Genomic DNA, 27,897 nt, shown 5'->3' with positions numbered 1-27,897 from the left:
GACAGTCCACGTAGTATATTGTACAGGTCACGTAGTATATAGGACAGCCGACGTATTTTGGACAGCGCACATAGTAAATTGCACAGTCCACGTAGTAAATTGCACAGCGCACATAGTAAATTACACAGCGCACATAGTATATTGGCCAGCCAACGTAGTATATTGCACTGGTCACGTAGTATATTGCACTGTCCACGTAGGAATGTGGGCACTATATTCGTGTTTAAAAAATTAATAAAGATATACTCACCTCAGCCACGGGCCCTGAAGTCCTTGCGCCTCTCTGCAGTGCTGGCGGTGGCTTCCAGTCTGAGCGTAGGACCTGCGATGATGTCGCGGTCACATGACCGTGACATCATCGCAGGTCCTGGACGGTGTGCATTGGAGAGAGGCGCGGAGGACAGCGCGACGTTGGAGAGGGTGAGAATAACTTTTTTTATCATTATTATTTTTAACATTACATCTTTTCACTATTGATGCTGCATAGGCACCATCAATAGCGAAAAGTTGGTCACACAGGGTTAATAGCAGTGTTAACGGAGTGCGGTACACCGCGATCCGTTAACGCTGGCATTAACCCTGTGTGAGCGTTCAGCGGTGAGTACAGGGCAGTGAAGCAGCGGCCATTTTTATGGCAGACTGTGACCGTCGCTGATTGGTCGTGGGCGTTTTGCCACGACCAATCAGCGACTTGGATTTACATGACAGACAGACGCCGCGACCAATGAATATACGAATAAAACGTTACAGACAGAAAGACGAAAGTGACCCTTAGACAATTATATAGTAGATAAGTCAATGGCTAGAAAAGCGAGGTGTTGTTTCGGCCAGCTCTTTTTATTTTATTACAGGAGCTATTTTTGAGCACTTAGCGTTCATCAATAGCCTGTATCTTATGGGTCATTACCGAGAGCGCTCACAAAAGCGCTCTGAAAAATGCCAGTAAAGCACGTGCTTTGGAGTTCTAAAACAGTGGCAGCATAAGGGTGCTTTCAAACTTCCGCTACATATGCACTACAGGCCGCCCGTTCGCTTCTGTAATGCCGCATTCCGCTAACCTGCAGCGGAACGAAAAGAAGAAAATGCTCTTCTTTTTGTTCTGACACTGATAGCGGAATGCGGCATTACGAAAGCGAACGGGCGTCTGCAGATCGCGGAACCCAGCCGTTCACTTCTATGGGCAATGTAAGCGGAATGCCAGCATTCAGCCAGCATTGCCCTGGGGTCAGCTGGATGTCAGATCCAGAGCGGATCGACCTCTGGCGGCCACAAACACAATTGTGAAACCACTCTAAAATTACAGTGTGCAAGAGGCCTAAAATCTAAACAATTTTGAACTTTTACCTGACCAAGCACTGACCTGCTTTGTTGCAAGTTTTGTTGCAGATGTAACAAGTAGCATGGTCACATGTCCTGCAAGTTACATTAGACTAGCTTTTATTCCATCTGTATATCAGAATATAGCAGTGTCTGAAATCTCCACAAAGAGAGAAGTGTACTGCCACAAAAAATCAGTCAGCTTCCACAGCAATTCACTTTCTACAACTATGAATTCAGTTCTGTCCAAACGTGGAAGGAGGAAGTTGGTCCATGAGAATCACATTTACTTATTTTCCAAACGAACCGCTGACGATGTTCATTCCATCTGGGTATGTGAAAAACGGTCGACTTGCAAGGGACGTGTTTGGACCAATGAAGAATCTGGCGAAGTTGTGAAAGTAGTCAATCTTCACAATCACGCAGCACAAGCTGCAAGACCTGAAGCAATCCGACTTGTTAATGAGGCTGTGACCAGGGCAAGGACAACACAGGAGACACCACAACAGATTCTCACAGACGTCGTTTCAGGAGCCCATTCTAATGTTGCAGCACTTCTCCCAAGGAAAGCATCACTGAAGAGGACAATACGATTAGCAAGGCAACTTGGCAATATCCCAAGGTTACCTCAAACCCTTGATCAACTTGTTATCCCCCTCGAGTTCCAGGAGATCAGTATTGATGGTGTCCAGCAGCAGTTCCTTCTGCATGACTAACTACTAGCTACTTAACCATTTAACATTGTATTAAAACAATTCCATTATGCATAATTATTGCAAAGTTTATTTTGCACAAATGTGAAAAATGCTACACTATAAGGTGCTGATATAAAATACTATGTGATTTTTGCCTTCAAGGGAAACTTTGAGGGTAATATAATGTAGTGAGGCCTACTGATTCCAACTAGTGTTGGCCGATCACTGGAAAGATAGGATCAGATCGGGCTGATCATACCGAAAGATTGGAATTAATTCAGATCCAATCTCCAGAGCTAGATGTAGATATATATATATATATATATGCACACTGTACGCCCGAACAGTGTGTGTGTGTGTGTATATATATGTGGGTGGGTGATGGTGGTCTGGCACTTTTGGAACTTTGAAATGCAATAAAGGATTTGTATAGGACTTCAGGAGCGCGGAGGTCTTTCTTCATGGATGCATGTTAAGTACGGGCGGAAGCCAACCCCTGCACTAGCAGCACACTGAGTCCTCAGCAACAATCTCAGTTGAGCCACTCTTCTTCCAGCTTTCTTGCATATATATAATGGCCCCAAGCTGCGCTGTTAAAAAATAAACAAACCCAGTTATTCAACTCTCTCTCCGGTGTCCAGCGCTGTCTCCGGCGGTGCAGGGAATTCCGAAATCCCAATGCTATGCATTCTGGGTTGTGCATCACCACCTCTGCACATGTGCCGGGCTGTTCTGTGACGTGATGTGGTGCTTTCCCAGGACCGTCTAGTGAGCGATCCTGGGATCACTCTCCACTGTAGTTATAGTACGGCAGGCACAGAGGCGGCGATGCGCCGCCTGGATTTCGGGATTCCCTGCACTGCTGGGCTAGGAGCCGGAGCCAGTACTGGACACTGGAGAAAGAGGTGAGTAACTGGGTTTGTTTATTTTTTAACAGCGCAGCCTGGAGCCATTTACTAAAGCTAAATATGCACACACGCTGTACACCTGTATAGTGTGTGTGTGTATATATATATATATATATATATATGCGCACACTGTTCGGGAGTGTATGCCCGGACAGTGTTTTCAGATTACGGAGGATTCCGATTTCTAATTCAGATCATCATCATGATCTGGCTACAAATCGGATCGTAATTTAAAATAACGATCAGCCTGAAAATCGTAATAAATTACGATCTTCAGTGATCGGACCGGCCAACACTAATTCCAAATATGAAGCATTGTACTGGCCATACCTGTCCTGGATGCTGCCCCGGAGTTCAGCCTCGCCTGTCTGCGGCATGCACGGACTGAACTGCCATCGCCGGCTGATTCCTCGGCTCTCGTAGTTCAGTCCTGCAGATCCGTGGACAGGTCGGGCTGAACTCCGGAGCTCAGGTGAGATACGCCATGATTTGCAGATACGTTTTGCCTGCTGCTTCCAAGCACTTTTTAAGCACTTAGCAAGCGCTTTGGCAAAACGCTTCTGCAAATAGGGGACGTGGCCAAGCTCTGCTATGGGCGTGGCCATGCCCTGCTATGGCCTAAACCGAGCGTATTTGGCGTGGTTTGCAGGCATTTTTCGGGAGGTTTCCCTCTTGCCCATTCCCATTCCTTCCGGGATCCGCCGGAATAGCTTTGAAACTATTTTCCGGTGGGGCGTTTTCCGGCCCCGGCCGGAATCTGCCCATAACCCGCACCATAGACATGAAAGGGCGGGTTTCAGGCAGGAAACACAGCACGGAATACGCCTGTAAATCCAGCTTGTCTGGATAAAGCCTGAGGCCTCGTGCCCACTGACGGAAGGGGATTGTGGAGCGGCATCTCCGCAGCGGCTGTAATTGCGGTAGCAATTGGAGATCCCACAGGAATCTATTTGTGCCTGCAATTGTGGCCACTATTGTGGTACCCTAATTCTGTATCAAAATCTTCACTTAACTCTATGGATTTAGGTGCAGGTTTTAGTGCAGGATTTCAGCCCCTTGTCTGAATGGCTGGAATTTTGTTTGTATAATGGCAGCATACATTGACATGCTGCACTGCATGTTTTTTTTTTGTAAACAAAATTTTTTCATCAGCATGTGGATGGGATTTACACATTAATGCTGCATATGACCCCAGCCTAATGGACCATTCAGTTATGCCTTAGGCCAAAAGCACACTGGTGATTTTACTGGCTTTTTTTGCGTCCTGCACAATCCTCTCAATGAGACAGCATAGGCAGCGCGGACGTCACGAACGTCCGCGCTGCCCACCCGACGGCTAGCTTGCCCATCCGCCTGAATGGAATGCCCCATTCAGGCGGGCGGACCGCCCAGTCGTTCATTCAGACGTCCAGCCGCACACCGCGTCTGGATGCGGCTGTCAACTAGACGGCCCATTCAGCATAGTGGCGATCGGCCGTGCTGAACGGCCGTCTAGTTGAAGGGTCTAAAGGTACCCTAAAATGGTGACCTATTTCAAGTTTGGAAGTAATTTTAATTTTAAACAAAAATATATAATTTTCCACTGGGACAATATATGTTGTAAAAAACTATTGGTTGGCCCCTTCACACTAGATTTTGCTTCAGTTTTTTTATTATGAAATCAGAAAATCTGGAGCAAAATGTGAGTATTTAATGTGAGATATGAACAGAGTCTTCTGATTAGGATATTTTTTTTGTGAATTTATCCCAAAACTCTGTCTGCTGCTTGTTACACTTTTTCTGTTATTTCCTCTACTAATACTTTCATTTTAAATTAGGAAATGGACACAGCCGTATGTTGATATTTGAAACAAGAGACAATCTCCATCTACTGGCACAAAGTAAAGAGTGGTTTGCTGATGGCATGTTTTTCACTACACCAGCCTTGTTTAAGCAACTTTACACAATCCATGTAGTCTACAGCGGCCTTGTTGTTCCTGTAGTGTACACCTTGCTGACAGACAAGAGCCGTTCTACATACCAGAGGTTGCTGCAAGAGCTGAAGAACTTGCAGCCTGGACTGCAGCCAGACAACCTGATGTTGGATTTTGAACTAGCTGCAATACAGGCATTTGAAAGTGAATTCCCCAACCTTGTGAAGACTGGTTGCTTTTTCCACCTTTCACAGTCGGTTTGGCGTAAAGTTCAAAATGAAGGACTCAAGATGCAATACCAAGGTGACCATGAATTTGCCCGTTGGATACGCATGATACCTGCCCTGGCCTTTCTACCACCACAGAATGTTGTGCAATCATTTGAAGAATTGGTGGAAGATCCTGACTTTCCACAAGAAGCAATACCTATTGCCAACTATTTTGAAGACAGCTATATCGGTCGAATGAATCGCAGAGGACGTCAAGCACCTTTGTTTCCAGTTCAATTCTGGAATGTGTATGAACGAAGATTGAATGATCAACAGCGAACAAATAATGATGTCGAAGGATGGCACCGTAGCTTTCGAGAAACATGTGGTACTCTTTTCCAAAATATATACCGGTTCATTAACTGTCTGAAACATCAGCAAGAGCTCCATAGTTTTGAAATTATTCAGATAATAGCAGGAAATCCCATCGCTGCAAGAAACAAAAAGTATGCTGCAATTTCAGCAAGGGTTAAACGTATCGTGCAAGATTTCGATAATAGAAGCTTGATGGATTATCTGAGAGGCATTGCCTACAGCTTTGATTTTTAGTTCATGGTCACATATTGTATGTTTTGAGAGCAGTGTTTTTAGCTGTAAAATAATTCAAGCATTATAACCTGCAATTTGTATTTTCTCTTTTTCTCTAATCCTTCCCCTCTATACCTTTTTATGTTTCTTGTTAAAACAGTTTTGATATATACAGTTAAAGCATAACTCTGCAAAAAACATGTTATGTTATAGTACCTGTGCCCATGATATTCATTTCCAAAGGAGACCTTCCAGCAGCTTCACTTCTGTGTGAAAAGTCTCATCCAAGTTAAAGCTCCATGTGCTGCAGGATTTCAGTGGTTGCTAAGGAGGTTGTTTCTCCTTAGTAGCAGTACTTGTGGATGGATTCTAGAGGGCGTGGCTGCACAGGAGCATGCAGCTAACAATATATTCCCTATGATGTATAAAGGGCTGCTTGTTTACAGCCCTCTGCAAAGCCCCCCCTATGTGTTCCGTCCTGTAACGGCTTTACACAGGCAGGGGGAGCCCTCCTCTTGTCCAGGACAGAGCACATGAGCGGAGGGTGAAGGGGAGCTTTGCAGAGGGCTGTAAACAAGCAGCCCTGAATGTATCATAGGGAGCCAGGATCCGTTCTGCTCCCAAGGGGGCACGACCTCCTTAGTAACCAATGAAATCCTACTATTTTCCTGTCTGTTTGTAAAATTACTCATCTAGAAAACAAAGTTTGAGAATAAAAAAAACTAATTTGATCAGAATTGTATATCTTAGACTCATATGGTGTATTATTAGTGATAAGCAAACCTGCCAATGTTCAGTTCAGGCAGGTTTTTCCCGGATGCGAAAGATCCAGGAGCAAATTGCTAGAGGCAAAACATCCAGGGATGAACTGCTGGGGGCGAACTGACAGGGGGCGAAACATCCGGGGGTGAACATCCGGGGGTGAACTGCTGGGGGCGAAACATCCAGGGGCGAAACATCCGGGGGCGAACTGCTGGGGGCGAAACATCCGGGGACGAACTGCTGGGGGCGAACTACTGGGGGCAAAACATCCGGGGGCGAAACATCCGGGGGCGAACTGCTGGGGGCGAAACATCCGGGGGCGAACTGCTGGGGGCGAACTGCTGGGGGCGAAACATCCGTGGGCGAAACATCCGGGGGCGAACTGCTGGGGGCGAACTTCTGGGGGCGAAACATGCGGGGGCGAACTGCTGGGGGCGAAACATCCGGGGGCAAACTGCTGGGGGTGAAACATCCGGGGGCAAACTGCTGGGGGTGAAACATCCGGGGGCGAACTGTTGGGAGCGAAATATCCGGGGGTGAACTGCTGGGGGCGAAACATCCGGGGGCGAAACATCCGGGGGTGACCTGCTGGGGGCGAAACATGCGGGGGCGAACTGCTGTGGGCGAACTGCTGGGGGCGAAACATCCGGGGGCGAATTGCTGAGGGCGAAACATGCGGGGGCGAACTGCTGGGGGCGAAACATCCGGGGGCGAACTGCTGGGGGCAAACTGCTGGGGGCGAAACATCCGGGGGCGAACTGCTGGGGGCGAAACATCCGGGGGCGAACTGCTGGGGGCGAAACATCCGGGGGCGAACTGCTGGGGGCGAAACATCCGGGGGCGAACTGCTGGGGGCGAAACATCCGGGGGCGAACTGCTGGGGGCGAAACATCCGGGGGCGAAACATCCGGGGGCGAAACATCCGGGGGCGAAACATCCGGGGGCGAACTGCTGGGGGCGAAATGTGCGGGGGCGAAATGTGCGGGGGCGAACTGCTGGGGGCGAACTGCTGGGGGCGAAACATCCGGGGGTGAACTGCTGAGGGCGAAACATGCGGGGGCGAACTGCTGGGGGCAAAACATCCGGGGGCGAACTGCTGGGGGCAAACTGCTGGGGGCGAAACATCCGGGGGCGAACTGCTGGGGGCGAACTGCTGGGGGCGAACTGCTGGGGGCGAAACATCCGGGGGCGAACTGCTGGGGGCGAAACATCCGGGGGCGAACTGCTGGGGGCGAAACTGCTGGGGGCGAAACATCCGGGGGCGAACTGCTGGGGGCGAAACATCCGGGGGCGAAACATCTGGGGGCGAAACATCCGGGGGCGAAACATCCGGGGGCGAAACATCCGGGGGCGAACTGCTGGGGGCGAAATGTGCGGGGGCGAACTGCTGGGGGCGAAACATCCGGGGCGAAACATCCGGGGGCGAAACAGCTGGGGGCGAAACAGCCGGGGGCGAACTGCTGGGGGCGAAATGTGCGGGGGCGAAATGTGCGGGGGCGAACTGCTGGGGGCGAAATGTGCGGGGGCGAAATGTGCGGGGGCGAAATTCTGGGGGCGAAATGTTCGGGGGCGAAGTGTACCTGGGGGCGAACTGCTGGGGGCGAACTGCTGGGGGCGAAATGCTGGGGGCGAAACTTCCAACTCCCATAGTTAACATGTGCAATTATACATCTACCCACCTCTACCACCGTGTAGCTATCTAAACTAATCTCCCTGTTACCCATTAATATCCCTACACCATCATTCCTATTAACACATGAGCCAGACCATACATGCTGTCTGTAAGGCCAGTCCTTATCGCTTGGAGCGTCCACAATCCCACATTCCTGAAGACAAAAGATGTGAGCATTCATCTGTTTAATATAATCTAGAACAATTGCCCTCCTGAATTTGGATCTAATTTGCCTGACATTCAGGGACGCAATGCCCCAACCAGCTTGGGGAGCCATAACATGACTGTGTTATTTACATGACGACAAACACGCCACTTCCTCTTCAGCCGTTTTCGTCTTCCATCTGGAACTGCAACTCCTTGAATCTGTTTACGTCTGCGGGAATGCCTAAAAGAGCATTGGTGTCAGGAGAGAAGACATTCTGAGGGTAACTACGTTCACTCACCGGACTTAAACCAACTTCACCGGGGTCTGCCCAATCCGTTCTGGGCTTCTTACAGGAAGTTCCAGGCTCCTCATCCTCAGAGGACCTCGCAAGAGTGAAGTCACCTTGATCTCCATAACTGGCCAACTCCTCCTCAGTAGCAAACCAAGATACACTGGGGGTATTGCCAAGAGTACTCTCCAACTCCCCCTCCCCACAGACATCAGACTGAAGAGGGAGCTCACATTCAACATCAGTAGCTTCCAAAACTGCCACCTCTGGGCTGGGAGACTCCGTTTGGGGCAGGGCCTCCTCATGTGCCTCCATGATTTCAGGTTCCTCAATAAGTTCCGAGTCTGAAACCTGTGGAATGTCAACAACAGCAGCAAGGGGTGCAGCTGCCCCACCTGAGACCTCAGCGTAAGACCTAGGACTGATCCTGGCCTTACAGTCCCGATACTTATGGCCCTCCTCACCACAAGCATTACACATAACAGGATTTGTGCAGTCTTTTGCCATATGGCCAGAAGCATTGCAATTCCTGCAAGTTGGCATCTCCTTGCAACTATCCTGGGTATGCCCGAAATTTTTACACCTCCTGCAATACATCGGGGCATCTGGAAAGAACAAAAAAACAGTATTTTTCCCAATTGAAAAATTAAGAGGGGGGTAATGGATGCCTCCCAGGCCTTGGGGATCCATCCCAAATCTCACAAAAAATTTGTACTTCCCAGTCCAGAGCCCTTCTCCATTCAGGACCCTGTGGGAGTACTGAACATAAATGCAATGTCTTTTCAAAAATAAAGCAATGTCCTCCAGGGAAACAAAAGGGTTGTGCATGAATACTACAAGTGGGATATCTCCCTTAGAGTACAGCACAGTAAAGGTAAGACCTTCCAGCAAAGGATTTGCCACTCCATTTTTCAGGGCAGTAAACAAATTCTGGCAAGCCGCCATAGAAGATAGCACCAGTACATACCTGCCTTCTCTCCTAAACTCCTGCAGGCATATTATATCGGACTTCCGAATCTTCAGGATGTCATAAAACACCATGTTGACCAAATATCCCAGGGAAAAATGCAACTTCTTATCTTCAGCGATGTCAATCCTGAATCCATTTTTGACCCGGCTATCACCGGTCCCAGAGAATTGAAGTCGGACTCCCATCGTCCACAGCTCCAAGGATTTCCTCCCCGAAACCTCCTGGCTATCTCCCAAAAGCAGCGACCGGCTTAAGCCACCAAAGTGGCGATGCCAGAAGGCCAAGAGACAACACTCAAGGTATTCAGGAAACTCCGCACCTCATCAGTGTGGAGTAGGAAACTGGCTAGTAGGAGCAATGCCTACATTGCATTGCTCCTACTAGCCAGTTTCCTACTCCACACTGATGAGGGACAATACCCCGAAACAGCTGTCTGTGGATGGATACCATGTTTTGGCATAGGTGGTTTCCTTCATTGGAGACTGCCCTTCCTGTGGTTGTTCCTTCCCGGGGAAAGACCTGGCTAGTCATTGCTTGTGTTGAGAAACACATGATGGCGTCTCCGCGGCTTGTGTTTTGCATGTTTTTACATATTTCCCATAAGGGATGGGGGCATTGCTCTAGAATCACTGCGTTGAGAAACATGTGATGGTGTCTCCGCAGTGTTGGATGTTAATCTCCATGAGTTCATTCATCCTCATTTTTCACAGTCTTCTACTAGGCATTGCTCCTACTAGCCAGTTTCCTACTCCACACTGATGAGGGGCAATACCCCGAAACAGCTGTCTGTGGATGGATACCATGTTTTGGCATAGGTGGTTTCCTTCATTGGAGACTGCCCTTCCCGTGGTTGTTCCTTCCCGGGGAAAGACCGAACCATTTACCAATGCGACACCTGCCCCGAAAAACCTGGCCTGTGTTTGAAGGATTGCTTCAAACTGTACCACACCTCCATGCACTAATAATTTACATTAGATTAGTTGGGGGCACATCTAGATTTGTTCTTTGGGGGTCTAGTATCCAAAATGATGTCACATGTGGGTTGTTTTCCTTGTTAGGCAAATTAGGGGCTCTGCAAACGGAACATGACGCCAGCAGGCCATCAAAGTCTGCATTCCAAAACGTCACTAATTCCCTTTCGAGCCCCGACGTGTGCCTAAACAGTTTTTTCCCACATGTGGGGTACCAGAGTACTCAGGACAAATTGGACAACGACTTTTGGGGTCCAATTTCTCCTGTTACTCTGGGAAAAATTAAAAATTGGGGACTAAATGATCATTTACAGTATGTGGGAACAAAACAGGATTTTATATTTTCACGCCCGGGCATTATAATCTTTAGTGAAACACTTGGGGGTTCAAAGTGCTCAACACACATCTAGATAAGTTCCTTAGGGGGTCTAGTTTCCAAAATATGGTCACTTATGGGGGGTTTCTACTGTTTAGGCACATCAGGGGCTCTGCAAACGGAACATGATGCCCGCAGACCATTTCATCAAAGTCTGCATTCCAAAATGTCATTACTTCCCTTTCGAGCCCGACGTGTGCCCAAACAGTAGTTTTCTCCCACGTGTGGGGTATCAGCGTACTCAGGACAAATTGAACAACGACTTTTGGGGTCCAATTTCTCCTGTTACCCTTGGAAAATTAAGAATTGGGGACTAAGAAATCATTTTTGAGGAATAAAAATTATTTTTTTTTTTTCACGCCCGGGCATTATAAACTTTAGTGAAACACTAGGGGGTTCAAAGTGCTCACCACACAGCTAGATAAGTTCCTTAGGGGGTCTAATTTCCAAAATGGGGTCACTTATGGGGGGTTTCTACTGTTTAGGCACATCAAGGGCTCTGCAAACGGAACATGACGCCCTCAGACCATTCCATCAAAGTCTGCATTCCAAAACGTCATTACTTCCCTTTTTTAGCCCCGACGTGAGCCCAAACAGTAGTTTTCTCCCAAATGTGGGGTATCAGAGTACTCAGGACAAATTGGATAATGACTTTTGGGGTCCAATTTCTCCTGTTACTCTTGGGAAAATTAAGAATTGGGGACTAAGAAATCATTTTTGTGGAAAAAAAAATTATTATTTTTTTCATGCCCGGGCATTATAAACTTTAGCGAAACACTGGGGGTGTAAAGTGCTCACCACACATCTAGATAAGTTCCTTAGGGGGTCTAGTTTCCAAAATGGGGTCACTTGTGGGGGGTTTCCACTGTTTGGGTACATCAGGCGCTCGTCAAATGCGACATGGCGTCCGATCTCAATTCCAGCCAATTTTAGGTTGAAAAAGTCAAACGGCGCTCCTTCCCTTCTGAGCCCTGCCATGTGCCCAAACAGTGGTTCCCCCCCCACATATTGGGTATCAGTGTACTCAGGACAAATTGTAAAACAACTTTTGGGGTCCGATTTCTCCTGTTACCCTTGGTAATATAAAATATTGGGGACTAAATGATTATGTTTGTGGAAGAAATATGATTTTTTATTTTCACACCCGGGCGTTAAAAACTTCTGTGAAGCCCTTGGGGGTTCAAAGTGCTCACCACACATCAAGATAAGTTCCTTAGGGGGTCTAGTTTCCAAAATGGGGTCACTTGTGGGGGGTTTACACTGTTTAGGTACATCAGGCATTCGTCAATCGCGACATGGCATCCGATCTCAATTCCAGTCAATTTTAAGTTGAAAAAGTCAAACGGCGCTCCTTCCCTTCTGAGCACTGCCATGTGCCCAAACAGTGGTTCCCTCCCACATATTGGGTATTAGCATACTCAGGACAAATTGGACAACAACTTTTGGGGTCCAATTTCTCCTGTTACCCTTGGGAAAATAAATAAAATTGTTGCTAAAAGATCATTTTTGTGACTAAAAAGTTAAATGTTCAATTTTTCCTTCCATGTTGCTTTAGTTCCTGTGAAGCACCTGAAGGGTTAATAATCTTCTTGAATGTAGTTTTGAGTAGCTTCAGGGGTGCAGTTTTTAGAATGGTGTCACTTTTGGGTATTTTCTGCCATATAGACCCCTCAAAGTGACTTCAAATGTGAGGTGAACGCTAAAAAAAATGGTTTTGTAAGTTTTTTTGTAAAAATGAAAAATCGCTGGTCAACTTTTAACCCTTATAACTTCCTGACAAAAAAAAATTTTGTTTCCCAAATTGTGCTGATGTAAAGTAGATATGTGGGAAATGTTATTTAGTAACTATTTTGTGTCACATATTTCTGTTTTAAGTGCATAAAAATTCAATTCAATTGCAAAATTTTCAAAATTTTTGCCATATTTCTGTTTTTTTCATAAATAAATGCAAGTTATAGCAAAAAATTTTTACCTTTAAAGTGAAGTACAATATGTCACGATAAAACAATGCAATCTCAGAATCGCCTAGATCCGTTGAAGCATTCTAGAGTTATAATCTCATAAAGGGACAGTGGTCAGAATTGTAAAAATTGGCCCGGTCATGAACGTGCAAGCCACCCTTGGGGGTAAAGGGGTTAAATGTGAACACACCTATTCTACTATTTCTACTGTAGTGAAATTGATACTACTTTGGTGGTATTTGCAAATAATTTTTGGAAATATGAACACTCCTGGTTAGGTATCCTTCATGAGTGTTACCTGTAGCAGTAGGCCTCCAAGACCGTCAGGTCTCTACTTCCTTGCACTCAACTACCCGTGTTATTATCCTTAAATTTTTCTGAAAATGGTAGCCCACCTCATCTTACTGTGATGTTCATCGAAAAGCTGTAAATGCTGTCCCAGACACCGATACCTCATGCCTGGCTGATTGCTGCAGTTCCATGCTGCAATTTGTACTGTGGGCAAAATGAGATCACTTTCCTGGTGTCTGTCCCTCATTTGATGTGTTTTGGCAGCATTTGGGGCCGTTCTAAGGTGTTGTGCATGCGTTTGTTTTTGCCATCCATTAACGTGAATGGTGTTCGGTAATGTCTGACAAATATTCACCGAATTAATTGACAAACGTAATCCGAATCGAATATTGAAATATTCACTCATCTCTACTTGTGAGCCACTGTAAACGCTAGTGATCTAACACATACTTAGTGTTTAACATTTATTTATGGCAAAACTTTCTATATATTTCTATGAAAAAGAGATTAATATAACTATTTAAATATTATATTTTTCCCATATGCAGTAGACTAGTATCACATCTTTAACAAATTTCAACTTTTACCTGTGGCTTCATCCAACTTGACTTCAGCTTCAAGTTCTAGTGAGATCCTTGTTACTTCCTTGTTTAACATTGATCGTGAGCTGCGGCCCCTAGTCTTCCAGGAAGAGTCACACTTCAAATGTATATAGGTCAGCTGACAGACTGAACATGGTGTAGGGGCACCTGAGAAGAAGACAGATTTTGTAAGTGTGTGCTAAGCAGAAATATAATCCTATTTTTTGTGTTTCCATCCCTCCCTGACATAACGTTCCTCTTCCTTTTCATTCTTGCTACTTTTCCCACCATTACTTTTCGCCCTCTCTTCCTACCACTTTTCTCCTTCTCCATTTTTCATACTTCCATGTTTTGTGTTTTCCTCCCCTCTTGCCGGTCTTCCACGCACTCGCAGGCCACATCTTGAATCCTTAAGTTTGAAGGAAGCTTTCTGTTTAACGGGTGGCGCCATTGTCTCTATAAAAAAAAAACAGCTTTAGAACTTGAAATAATGTCTTTATGGTATTTTTGATTAGATTTCGTTAACTCTGCAGCCGTGTCTATACGAGTAGTGTGCCTAAAAAATAATTGTTGCTCTACATTTCTTGTCAGTCCTAATGCTCATTACAGGATTTAACTATACATTTCCATTACACAGACTCTAAATAGTCATGAATGGCTATTTTGTCTGACAAAATCAACTGTTGACTCAGTTGAGAAGTGGTTAATTTGCTTGACTGCTGCCTTCCTTGGATGTGGTACAAATTTATCAGGCTGCCTCTTCGTAATGCAACCCTGATTCTCCATTACCCATGTGTTCTCTCTCGCCTGTGGGAATACTGTGGCAAAAGCCACTGTGTGTACTCTGCAACCCTACCTGTGGGGGTACTGTGCCCCAATTTCTGGGTGTGAAATTTTTAATTAGCGTCTGTGGGGGAAATCAAAGAAACATGCTCTGTGGGTGAAATTTGTTATCAGCTTCTCTAAGGCAAGTGCAGAAACATGCTCTATGGGTGAAACTTGTTATCAGCTTCTCTGAGGTAAATGTGAATACATGCTCTGTGGGTGAAATTTATCAGCTTCTGTGGGGTAAATGTGGATACATGCTTTATAGGTGAAATTTGTCAGCTTCTGTGGGGTAAATGTGAATACATGCTCTATGGGTGAAATTTATCAGCTTCTTTGTTGAAATATGAAAATATGCTCTGTGGGTGAAATTTGTTATTAGCTTCTGTTGGGTGAAATGTGAAAGCATGCTCTGTGGGTGAAATTTGTTATTAGCTTCTGTTGGGTGAAATGTGAAAGCATGCTCTGTGGGTGAAATTTGTTATTAGCTTCTGTTGGGTGAAATGTGAAAGCATGCTCTGTGGGTAAAATTTGTTATTAGCTTCTGTTGGGTGAAATGTGAAAGCATGCTCTGTGGGTGAAATTTGTTAGCAGATTCTGTGGGGAAAATGTGAAAATATGCCCTGTGTGTGAAATTTGTTATTAGCTTCTTTGTGGAAATGTGAAAAACATGCTATGTTGGTGAAATTTGTCAGCTTCTGTGGGGGAAAAGTGAAAACAAGGTCTGTGGTTGAAATTTATCAGCTTTTGTGGGGGAAATGTGAAAACATGCTCCGTGGGTGAAAGTTTTACCTGGACTACTGGTAGCAAGCCTTGCGACTGACTGCCAGCTCAATCCAAGATCACCACTCACCACTGGAGCTGTAATTTTGGAGCTGAGGTGGTATTGTGGCCCATGCTCTGTTGGTGAATTTTTTAATGGACTCGTGGTAACAAGCCTCAGCCTCTGTGATGGCACTGTTAAAATTTTAATCTAATTCATTTACTTCCTATGATTGCTATGGTGACAAAACCCCTTTAAGGCCATGTGCACACGATGCAGATTTGCAGCGTTTCCGCAGCGGATTTTACCGCACAGAAACGTTGCATATCCGCATTGTGATGTACAGTACCTTTAAAATAAATGAAAAAAAACGCTGTGCATACTCTGCGGATTTTTCCGCGCGGTTTTCCTGCGGTACAAAATCCGCAGCATGTTACTTCTTTTGTGCGGTTTTCTATCTCCCCTGTTACCAAATCCGCAGGGGGAAAACCGCATGAAAACCGCGTGAAAAATGGAAGAAATCCGCAGGAAAAATGCAGGTCATTTGACCTGCGGTTTTCTTCCATTCTGCACGGAAAAATCCGCAGGGCTCAAAACTCCGTCTGCACTCAGCCTAAGTCATTTCCCTATCCACACATGTTGAAGGGCAATTGTCCTACTCTTACCCCCATTTTTCTGCCTTTTGCAGCCCCTGGCCCCTTCTTTGACCATTTTAAAGTTATTTTACAGCACTGAAGTTCGGGTCCTCATTGACTTATATAGGGTTCAGTGTCCAGGGTCACGTTCAGGTCCCGAACCGGTCTTTTTAAAATATCTGAACAAACCCGGTAAACCCGAACATCCACGGGTTTGCTCATTAATTATAATAAAACAATAGTTTAAACACTTCCTGGCCGTCCACAGTAGATAAACCTCAGCGCTTGCTGGGCTCTGTTCAGTGCCAACGTTTATAAACGGCTGGTGATCTCGCAGCGCTCAGGACCCCCAGGGTCTTGCAAACACTGAGATTCCTGTGCAGAGTGGTAGCTCTGACAGGTGACATCATCTGGACTTGATTATATCAGGTCCCAATGATGTTAACCCTTTGCTATCTTCTAGATGCCGCAATCTCAGCATATAGAAGATAGCAGAGTGAGAGTGGTGCTTTGCTCACCTCTCCGACGCCCCCCGATGAGATCTGATTAAATCACGAGGTATCACATGTTGTCCCGGCAGCCGGAGGTCACGTGATGACTTCCAGGTCTGCCAGTTACGGTGGCTTGTTAGACTCAGCCTGCAGCTGAGACTAACAAGCGATCTGGTAGGCACAGCACCATATAGGGAACGTGCATCTGACTGCAGAGCATATATATTTTAAGCTAGAAAGGAACTTTGGACAGTGCTTCCCCCCTCCCACTATTTCCCAGGTGATGCCATATACTAGGACGTCCACCGACCAATGGGGAGAAAGGGGAAGGGTTGTCCGGACACACCCTCAGGGGTTAAATTCTCGTGCTAGGGCCAGAGTCTTCCTCTCCCTCCCCTGGCTGACCTTTCCCCTATGTCTTATCTCCCCGTGCCCTCTCTGGCTTCTCCACGGACCTCCACTGTATCCCCCGATGCTTCTGCCCCACACAGGCCGCGGACCTCCTCTCCCAGACCCCTGGCCTCTCCCTCGGCTCTGCAGGCAGTGCCGTCGATCATCCGACTCCCCCCTCACCCCCCATGCAGGCTACCCTGTGCCCACCTTCTGCTGACAGGGCCGATTGTTCCTCTGCCCCTCCGTTGGCCGCTGCCCGTTCCGGGCCCGTGATTGCTCTTCCATCGGCGTGGCCAGGCAGGCGCTCATCGCGGTCCTCCAATCCCCGGAGCGCCTTCACGTGGGTGGTGGGTTGGCGCTGCCAAGCTGCCACGCCCGTGCCGCCGCTCCACTGGCCCGGTCAGCCGCCGCCATCCGCGGTCCTTTCACCGGCCAGCGGCTCTGGGCCAGGTCGCACGCCTCATCCACTCCAGTCCCTGGCCTGGCCACGCCCACTTCCAGTCTTACCCCGCCCACTTCCGGTTCACGGACGAGAACTATCGGTGCCTCAGACTGACCTACTATGCTGAATGCTATTTATCCCGGCATTGCGGAGCCAGGACCTCAGCCCCTCATGTCCTGCACCCAGGCCTCTGCGACCTCTATCAACGTCGCAGCTGGGCCTGGGCTAGCCCCACAAAGCATGCACCAAAACGGAGCTCGGCCTGTCCTGCAATATCAAACCAGTCAGGCACGAGCTCCACAGCATGCAAATGCACCAGAAATCCAGATGGCTCCTAGGCCGCGGGAACAGGGCCCCCGGAGAGGTGTCACCAAAGTCACCCACCGGTGGCAAGAATCTGTTGCCCCACATCTGACCCACAGTGTCTCCCTGGCAGGCGAAGCTGAGTCGCCTGCTCGGGACGATGGAGGGTCGGGTGTCATAAGGTACGATACTGCTGCTGAGCGCGCTGTCCGGTCAAACCCGACCGTTCAATGCGCTCTGCAGCAAATAATTAATGTCTCAGAATCACGTACTAACACAACCACTTAAAATATACACTTCATGCCACCAACCCCCCCCAGCGACCCAACCTTACAGTAGCAACGAATGCACACTTACCCCTTTAATCTCATCTCACACCGCATCGTTGCCATATAGAACGCCATCCCCTTTGCTGTGCAATATTCTCCTGGATCTGGCCCATAGCCAGGTCCAGAACCACGTTCCCCGATTACTAGAACCTACCACCCCTAACACATTCCATATCCATGGTGGTTGTGGTCTTACACGCCAAAGACCCTTTGTTAGGCGTCGGGTTCTGGGAGCTGCACAGCGGGAATTCCGAGCCTTGCCACCCCTTATATTATTTCATCTTTATTTATTTGGTGCATTCTGCCAGCCTGTAACACCCTCACCCTCATCCTCTGAGGATTCCCAAATCCATTCTCCATGTCCCCCTGGCTGTAGCTGTTCTCGTTACAGGCATAGACGCAGTAATTACAGGAATCGCCGCAGGTCACAGTCCTCCAGGTGGCGATCACGTCAACATCTGAACGGTCCAACACATCCGAGAATCACGACACGTGGTCACGCACATCCAACAGAAGATGGCGCACACATTCTCCGTCCCAGGCTACCAGATGGAGGGAAGCCTCTACACCACCCAGGGCATCTGGCCAGAGCGACATCCTCAAAGGAACAGGAGTTCCGCCACCAGTGGTTGTCACTCGGCCTCAGGCGCACGACAGTCATAGGCTGTCACGTGCCCCATCTTTGGCTGCCAGCTGTGGAGACACATCACTATCGCCCAGTACCACCAGCCAAAACTGACCAAGCACATTGACCATTGCCGGAGATCCACCATCGTCCGGAGCCACGTGTGCCCAGGACACTCCGTCTGCGACTGACAGCGGCGAGTTGCGTACAATAAATACACATAATTCTGCACACACCAATGGAGACAACGATCTTGCATCTGCCATCAGGGCGCTAGTTCGCCACTTAGATCACCCTACTGGGTCAGCCGTTAACAAAGCAACACCTCAAGCAGCTAGCCTACACAAGGACACGTTTTTCTGTGGAATCAGTCCACTAGGTGCACACATAGACCTAGACACAAAACAGAAAATCTGAAACAACGAATACATACTGTAAGGTAGCTCTCGTTATTTGGGTTGGGGATACTCGCTTTCCAGCCAAATAACCAGGTCTGGCACGGGTTTTTCATAAAACATTAACATAGTTCATTCGGTTTATTATGCAGCATAAACCATCAACAGCAACATAAAGTTCATATCAGATCAGCATAGCGTCCATGACAGAGCTCCCCTCTGTTAATCCTGTGGTCACACAGGCTTTGCTATGTCCGGTACACAGGCTCTTTAACATCACAGTTACATCCCTTGTTCGGGCTACCTTCTCATAGCTACTTCTCAGTGCAGACGTTCATTCCCTCCAGGGAACTATCAGACATATACAGCCATTATATACAGCCTCTCTACGTGCTGTCAGGAAGGCAGCCATGTCAGTCCAGATGAGACCTTCCATACGGACCAACCGGGACCAAGCATTCACTCATGTGACCTACCCTGGCCACCTTATATGGTCCGTAGCCATGCCCACCGGATCACATGGCTATGACCTCATCACAGGTCCTTCAACCACTTATACAATACTTTACTATGGCGTTTTAGACACCCGCCCCTAGGTGGACTTGTAGGTGATTGATCCCACCCGTCTCATCAATCACCTGAAGACTTCTCCCTAATACATTGGAACAAAAGATCAGCTCTGCTGATCAGCACATAATCAAGCCTTCATCCCAAGGCCACCCACCTTAGGATACATTATGCTCGTCCTGGGACACCCACACAGCGCCCCCTAGCGGATACAGTGGTCACCACACCACAGTAGATATATGGTCACTTCTATCGTCAGACCAGCAGTCCGTAGATAAGAAAAGGAGGACTGGCGAATGGTCAAGAGGAAAAATAGCGCATACAATGAACAACTGGCTTCAGGCCTTCACTTTTCGGCTGCATTATGGGTCAAAAACATCCTGAGCGCTGCTCGGAGTTATTTATCTATCAGGATTTAATAAACAACTCCTATAAGTCTCATAGTGGTATCGCTTGGAGGCGTTATGACGAGGAGTTCCCAGGAGGCTAGCCCTGCAACCAGATCTTGGATGGGGAGTAAAAGCCACAGATGTCTGGCTACGACTAAAAAAATCCGCCCTTTTCAGCATCGGCCACTAGTTTCTCAACAGCCACAGCCCAGAACTCTGTGGTCGGTATGAAGACAAGGGGCATGCATGTTATATACTGTAATGAGGGAAACTGCCGATTTCAGGCATCATGTAGATATAGACACGACTGCTCAGCTTGCGGAGGTGAATACCCTGCATCCAGGTGTACCCGCCTTTCAAACGGCGTGCCTACAAGGCAAAACCCCGGTGAGCATAGCCGCATTGGGCCCATGGCTAAGCCTTTACTCTAATAAAGATGATGCCCAGCAGTTATACAACGGTTTTTTTTATTCCCTTCAAACTAAATCAAACACCAACATTGGCAAAAAATCTTAAATCTGCACACGAATTCCAAAAGATCTTATATCAATAAATCCAAAAAGAAGTAGAACTAGGCAGGATGGCTGGCCCATTTACATCACCGCATTTAAAAAATTTCAGAGTCTCGCCTTTAGGTATTGTCCCCAAAAAAGAACCCGAAAGGTGGTTCAGTTAGCAACGCAATACCCCCAGAAGACTCGTCCATAACCTATGTGTCTTTTGACAGAGCGGTCAAACTCGAGCGCACAGCGGGGCCCGGTGCAATGCTAGCAAAATCCAACATAGTCGGTTTTCCGCCTTTTGCCCGTACACCCGGAATGCTTCCATTTGGTAGGCTGTAAGGTGGACCAGCTGTTTTATTTCGACATGTGCCTACCAATGGGCTGCTCTATCTCATGCCACTATTTTGAGCTTTTCAGTACCTTCCTAAACTGGGTAGTGCGGCACGAAACAGGCAGCAATTCAACAATTCCCTACCTAGACGACTTTTTGTTCGTCGGGCCAAGGGACTCTAAACTCTGTTTCTACCTCCTCTAAAAATTTAAATTTATAGCTCGGCTCCTCGGACTACCACTTTCACCCGAAAAAACAATTGGTCCATTCAACGTGCTCCCTTTCCTCGGCATTGAAATCGATACCAACAAAATGGTTTTTCATTTACCGGCAGATAAATTACAAAAAACTCGGCAATCGGTTGAATTTTTCATCGAAGCTTAAAAAGTCACCCTACAGCAGATGTAGTCTCTGCTAGGTTTGCTCAATTTTGCTTGTCGCGTTATGCCAGTGGGCAGAGCTTTCTCACACCGCTTATCATGGTCAACAAAAGGCATTACCAAGCCGGGCCATAGAATTAGACCCAACAGATAGATCCATGAAGGCAGATTTGCTAGTCTGGAAGTCATTCTTAGATTCCTACAATGGACATACATGCGTCATGGCGCAGGAAACTCCGAGCAAGGACTTAGGTCTAGGGGTTGGTGGAGATTTCAATAATGGCTTTGTCGCAATCTACAAAGACCAATGGTGCAAAAGCAGCTGGCCAGACTTATGGACCACATCCACCTGGGTCCGCAACCCAGCACTGTTTGAAATTTTTTCAATAGTAACAGCCGTTGAGCTTTGGGGTGCCCAATTGGAAAACACTAACATCAGATTTGTAACCAAACATCAAGGAACCGCAAAAAGTTTGAACAGCATGTCTCTTTCCTCCCCTCCTGTTCTCGTGCTGCTGCGCCGCTTAGCGTTATTATGCCTTAGGCTGGAGTCACACACAACGATAAAAAAAGGTCCGATTTTAAGGTATCTTAACCAGTGATCCGTTTTTGATGCGATTTTTCTTCATCGATGCGATTTTAATCGCATGTTAGGATCCTTTTGACATCCATCTGGCGAGATTTTCTCGCAGGATAGCTAAATGGACATATAATGGAGCCCAATGACAGGTTTCCGGACACTAACGAATTAATAGATCTAGACACATTAAATATATATATATATTTATATATATATATTTTATACATGTCATAGAGACACATTTATATATATATTTCTAATTCATACAGTTCTTCATTGCAGAATAGCCGCTGAAACATTTGCCGGCTTTTGTATAATCATACTTCTGCCCGACATGAAATGACACATGGTTTACATATAGTTAACCATTTCATTTCATGTTTTTTTTTTATGTCTATCACTATTAATTATATGAGGGTTTGTGGGTAAAATTTTGGAGTTGTAGGGGTTCATTTAAGGGGTTAATTCGTTGTATTAAATTGCGGAGACTCCCTGCAGCCTCAGTGACGTCAGCGGGAGTCCCAGCAATTTAATACAACGAATTAACCCCTTATATGAACACCTACAACTCCAAAATTTTACCCACAAACCCTCATATAATTAATAGTGATAGACATAAAAAAAAAAACATGAAATGAAATGGTTAACTATATGTAAACCATGTGTCATTTCATGTCGGGCAGGAGAATGATTATACAAAAGCCGGCAAATGTTTCAGCGGCTATTCTGCAATGAAGAACTGTATGAATTAGAAATATATATATAAATGTGTCTCTATGACATGTATAAAATATATATATATATATATATGTGTGTGTCTAGATCTATTAATTCGTTTCTTTATTTAACCGGTCACTGTGATTTTACTGTATTTGAAAATAAAAATTGCCGGCTTTTGGTGCGATTTTACCGCAACTCACACATCGAGTCCGTTTGCAATCTAATTTTTTCTCGCCCCCATAGACTTGCATTGTCGAATCCGATCCGAAAATCGGTGACAATCGCAGCGTGCTGCGATTGTCTCGGTCCGAGGATCGGATCCGATAAAAAATCGCATGATGTGAGCTAACCCATAGAATAACACTGGGACGAATGCAATGCGATTTTTTATCGCATTGCATTCGTCCGATTTAATCGCTAGTGTGACCCCGGCCTTAGACACAACATCTGGTGCCGTGCCAGAGGTACGCCTATTGTAGAGGATGTGATTATTAACTCTTTGTTGTCTTCTGATTGGCAGGCCGTCAAATTGTTCATCCCCAACGCTCAGCCACTGGGCCTACAGTATCCTTCCTCCCTCTGGGATACTGTGGCCAATCACTAATGCCCTTGATCCAAGCCTCAGTGACACTGGCTACCTGGCAGGTCTACAGTAAGGCATGGGAAGCATGGTGCTTGTTAATCAAAGGAAGACCAGTCGATAAATGTAATCGGGCCAGATGCGACGTGTTAGTAGAACTTTTGAATCGGCTCAGGTGTAGAAGTGCGTCGGGTACTTTAGCGCAAAGATATTTGTCATCTGACGTAACTAAATATTTTTTTATGAGGCAAGCCGTTAAAGGCTGGAAAAGGCTTCAACCTAGTCAGGAATGTCGTCGCCCTGTGTCTTTAAGTCTGTTGCACGTTATTATCGTAATCTCTGCGGCAGTATGCAAGTCACAATACGAGTCGACCCTAATATCTACGGCATTTGCAATCACATTCTTTGGGGTGCTAAGCATTAGCGAACTAGTACCGCGGTCAAAGACAGCATCAGTAGGTAGGTTAATCAACGAGGATGTCATCATTTGTAGCGACGCTTTGCGCATTAGAGTGTGGAAATCCAAATGCGATCCCGTCGGTAGAGGTACGTGGGTCTTGCTCAAGGCTTCAGACGGCCCCATATGCCCAGTAAAAATAGTGAGATGCTATACGATTATAAGACATGACAGTAGATTTTTTCTCTCACACACCGACGGGTCCCCGCTTACTAAATATTAGTTTCACACAATCTTTAAACATTGTGTAGAGGCAGTCAGCTTTAACCCAAAGGAATACGGTACACATTTCTTCAGAATAGGGGCGGCCACCGAAGCAGCTAGGGCCAGCGTATCGGAAGTTGAAGTACAGAGATTAGGCCATTGGAAATCCGTATGTTTTGCAAGGTATATAAGACCAGACCTGCTCTAACACATTTTGCCTCTCATAGGTGGCCATAAGCCCTCAGTTTGGGTACTAGGGTATTCTAATGTTTATTGGGCGTACAAAAGGGCGAGCCTATGCCCAGGAGGAAAAAATTTTGTTTTCCCTGAACTGGAGGTCATCTGGAGAGGCATCAGAGGGCTGCGGTGGCAGAAAATATTCCCCGAAATGGCCAACATCTCTAAGACGGCCAAAGGGCCGATGGTATTGGTATTGCACGCCGGCGGAAATGACTTAGCCAGGAAAAAAGGTGCTGAGCTCTACACGTTGATGTCAACGGATAAACAGCGTTTTGCCTGCTTAGTCCCCGATATGGTGGTGGTGTGGTCGGACATAATACCACGATCGGTCTGGCATGGAGCCAAAGATCCTAAAGCCATTGACAAATCAAGGAGAAAGTTAAACACAAAAATGGCAAAATTCATTAGAGAAAACTATGGCATTGTTGTTAGCCACCACGAGCTTCAGAAAGACAAATCAAATTTACTGAGACCAGACGGCGTTCATCTTACAGATATCGGGGCTCGATATATTTTTAACCAATATACAGGATGGCATTGAACAGGCCTTAATTTTGTTGTGTGGGGGTCGGAGTCCTGTGTAGGTTATACACAGTTACACCGCTCCGCCATACTCACCCGGCCTCCGCTCCCACGCCGCAGTCAGCCTCCGCTCCCACGCCGCAGCCTCTCTCCACCCGATGGCCGCGGCGGTCACCTGAGACGGGCCCGCAGCCGATGCCGTCCCTGCATGCTATGCGCATGCGCCATAGGCCGCGGCCTCCTTCCTGCTTCTTATGCTCCAGCTGTGCCCTGACCCGGAAGCACCTTTGGACCAATGGCTGCCCAGACGGGGCCATATCAGGCCGCTTCCCCCTGAGGGAGGTGCCTGATCGTTGTGTTTCCTAGCACTCTGGCCGTGCTTCATCGTGTGCACTCTGCTCCTGCAGTTCTGTTCTCGGCTGCTCCCTGCAGCAGCTTCTCAGCCCTGCTACCTGTGTTCCTTGATCTCTTCCGCAGTTCTGTCTCCTGTGTTCCTGCCGTCCTACTCCAGTCCTGTCTCCAGTGTTCCTGCCATCCTACTCCAGTCCTGTCTCCAGTGTTCCTGCCGTCCTACTCTAATCATGTCTACAGTGTTCCTGCCGTCCTACTCCAGTCCTGTCTTCAGTGTTCCTGCCGTCCTACTCCAGTCTTGTCTCCAGTGTTCCTGCCGTCCTACTCCAGTCCTGCCTCCAGTGCTCCTGCCGTCCTACTCCAGTCCTGCCTTCAGTGTTCCTGCCATCTTAGGCTGGTTTCACACCAGCGTTCGATCGCGCAGCGCATCGTGCGCTATCGGGCGCACGCGCAATGTCCCTCTATCTTTAACATGTTGATCGCAGGGTCTTGCGAATGTACGCGCTCTTCAGCGTTTAGCGTGTGCTGCGCATATTACCTGTGTGCGCCCAGACGCGCCGTACGCGCCATACGCTTCATGTTGCTTTTTTTTTCCGGCGGCATTGTTCAAAAAATCGCGCGCGCACGTGTGCGCTCGTTGTGCGCTCAGTGTGCGCCCAAAAATAGCATTACAGTCTATGTGGTCGCTGACGAGCGCTTTGCACCGCGCGCGTCAGCGCCTTGTGCGTGCACGCAATTTGAGTAAACAATGTCTAGACACTTGTCTAGAACTCCCCCTAAACAAGCAACATTGTTTGGGAGGAGTGTACATAAAAGAAGGTGTCTTCAGGGTCAGACAATTACTCTACATACAGTCTTGCAGAGACCAGATAAGCACCTCCAAGAGCTTTCCTACTGTGGATTCTTTCTTCAGCAGCCAAAACGTGAGTATTCTTTAACATAATGTCTGTGTGTCCTGTACAATTTTATAATGTACTAATGTATTTTTTCTTTTCTTTTCAGCATGTCTTCTTCCGGATCGGTCTATTCGCCATCTCGGCAAGAACTGGCCCAAGCTGATCGTGAGGTGAGAATCTTGCTGCCTTTTGGTATTTATAGCTGCCTCTAGGAATGTCTTTTAATTTGTTCTTTCTTTAAAGACATCGGACACGGGCAATTAAGATGGAGTGCGGGAACGGTCTGAGCGGGAGCAGTCTGAGCCTGAGCAGTCTGAGGATTCTGAGCGGGAGCAGCGTAGTCAAGTCGTGGCGAGGAGACGCAATGTGAGTATATATATATATAATTATTTTTTCTGTCTTTATTTCTCTTGCTTCTTTTCTGTTTCTTTTTGTATCTTTACCAAACTTCTAAACATTCTATATATTTTTTCTAGGTTCCACAGCGGGATGACGAAGACATGTACATCGACAACGAGCACCTCATCCGCCTTGTTGAGGAGCGTATCCCGTTGTGGGACAGCCGTGACCAGCAGTACAAAGACACAGTGGTGACCCGGCAGCTCTGGAATGAGGTGGCCGCAGCGCTGATGGATGGCTGGGACAGCGCCACTGCAGCTTCAGTAAGTATAAAGATGCTCTGTGATACTGCATTTATTTTTGGACCTGATGGTGCTGATGTGTTTTTTGCAAGATATATTCTTTCATTAAACACACCAATGCCTGGTGGAAAACTGTGATTGATGTGTGTATTGAACTGCTGCATTGTTTTTTGGAACTGACGGTGGTGGTGATTTTTTGGCAAGATACAGTATATTCTTGCATGAAAAGCACCAACGCCTTGTTGAGAACTGTGCTTGATGTGTGTATTGAACTGCTGCATTGATTATTGGACCTGACGGTGGTGGTGCTTTTTTTGCAAGATATATTCTTGCATGAAAAGCACCAACGCCCTGTTGAGAACTGTGCTTGATGTGTGTATTGAACTGCTGCATTGATTATTGGACCTGACGGTGTTGGTGCTTTTTTGGCAAGATATATTCTTGCATGAAAAGCACCAACGCCTTGTTGAGAACTGTGCTTGATGTGTGTATTGAACTGCTGCATTGATTATTGGACCTGACGGTGGTGGTGCTTTTTTGGCAAGATATATTCTTGCATGAAAAGCACCAACGCCTTGTGGAGAACTGTGCTTGATTTGTGTATTGAACTGCTGCATTGATTATTGGACCTGACGGTGGTGGTTCTTTTTTGGCAAGATATATTCTTGCATGAAAAGCACCAACGCCTTGTTGAGAGCTGTGCTTGATTTGTGTATTGAACTGCTGAATTGATTATTGGACCTGACGGTGTTGGTGCTTTTTTGGCAAGATATATTCTTGCATGAAAAGCACCAACGCCTTGTTGAGAACTGTGCTTGATTTGTGTATTGAACTGCTGCATTGATTATTGGACCTGACGGTGTTGGTGCTTTTTTGGCAAGATATATTCTTGCATGAAAAGCACCAACGCCTTGTTGAAAACTGATTGATTTTTCAACTGCTATCTTAATCCTGTTTTCACTCTTGTTTCTGATGATACTGTTGTTTTGGCTGATACATATGTTGTAGCAGGAAATATAACAGTGTCCTCCGTCTCAACAGTGACTGCATTGAGTCTATATTTTTAGTGTAGCTGCAGCATTGATTATTGTTTTTTTTTTCCTTTTTTTTACTCACAGTGAAAAAAATCCGCACACGCTGGCGCTCGATGAAGGACCGCTGCAACGCTGATGTTCGTGCTGAGGGACAGGTTCGGAGTGGTTCTGCGGCAAGGCGCAGAAGAAAGTACCGCTACCATCGCGAGTTGGCTTTCCTGAGACCGGTCCTTGCCAGCAGATCGTAAGTTTTTTTTTTTTTGGTTTGTTATTACTATGTGCTTTTCTATTCCACAGCTGATGCTTCTTGTAAATGCATGATAATAATGTTTTCCATTTCTTTCCACAGCACTTGGAGCAGTACCCTGCAACCTGTCCCGGGAGCGGTTCTTCATCGATCGACCTCAGACCCGTCCCAGCCATCCGACAGCCAGGAAGCATCTTGCAGGTCAGCAACACAGACAGCTGGTGTCCAGGAAGCTGGTCCATCAGGTGTCCCCTGTCCCAGGTCTCTGTCACTGGTTATGTGGGCACTACCCGCCAGCGGCAGAGCGCCTTGGACAGGAATGTCCTGCCCGAGTTCATGCACTTGAGCGAGGCCTTTAAGGCCAGCCTCAAGGCGCTGGCCGCCAGAACGGAAAGCGGTTGTG

General features: G+C 47.0%; 1 protein-coding gene across 1 annotated transcript in view; it reads right to left on the bottom strand.

Annotated features, from left to right (window-relative positions):
- Nucleotides 1-27,897, bottom strand: part of SCUBE3 (signal peptide, CUB domain and EGF like domain containing 3) — a 1,051,867-nt gene that overhangs the window by 636,290 nt on the left and 387,680 nt on the right. The window contains exons 14-15 of the mRNA XM_073575619.1: nucleotides 13,994-14,107; nucleotides 13,658-13,819 (exon numbers count right to left, since the gene is read on the bottom strand). Coding sequence (XP_073431720.1) covers nucleotides 13,658-13,819; nucleotides 13,994-14,107 — 276 coding nt within the window. The remainder of the gene's footprint in view (nucleotides 1-13,657; nucleotides 13,820-13,993; nucleotides 14,108-27,897) is intronic.

Source organism: Dendrobates tinctorius, unplaced genomic scaffold, assembly GCF_039654945.1.
Source record: "Dendrobates tinctorius isolate UK_male_01 unplaced genomic scaffold, ASM3965494v1 ptg000045l, whole genome shotgun sequence".
Lineage (NCBI taxonomy): Eukaryota > Metazoa > Chordata > Amphibia > Anura > Dendrobatidae > Dendrobates > Dendrobates tinctorius.
The sequence above is the reverse complement of the archived record's forward strand: the minus strand, read 5'-3'. Positions and strand labels throughout refer to the sequence as shown.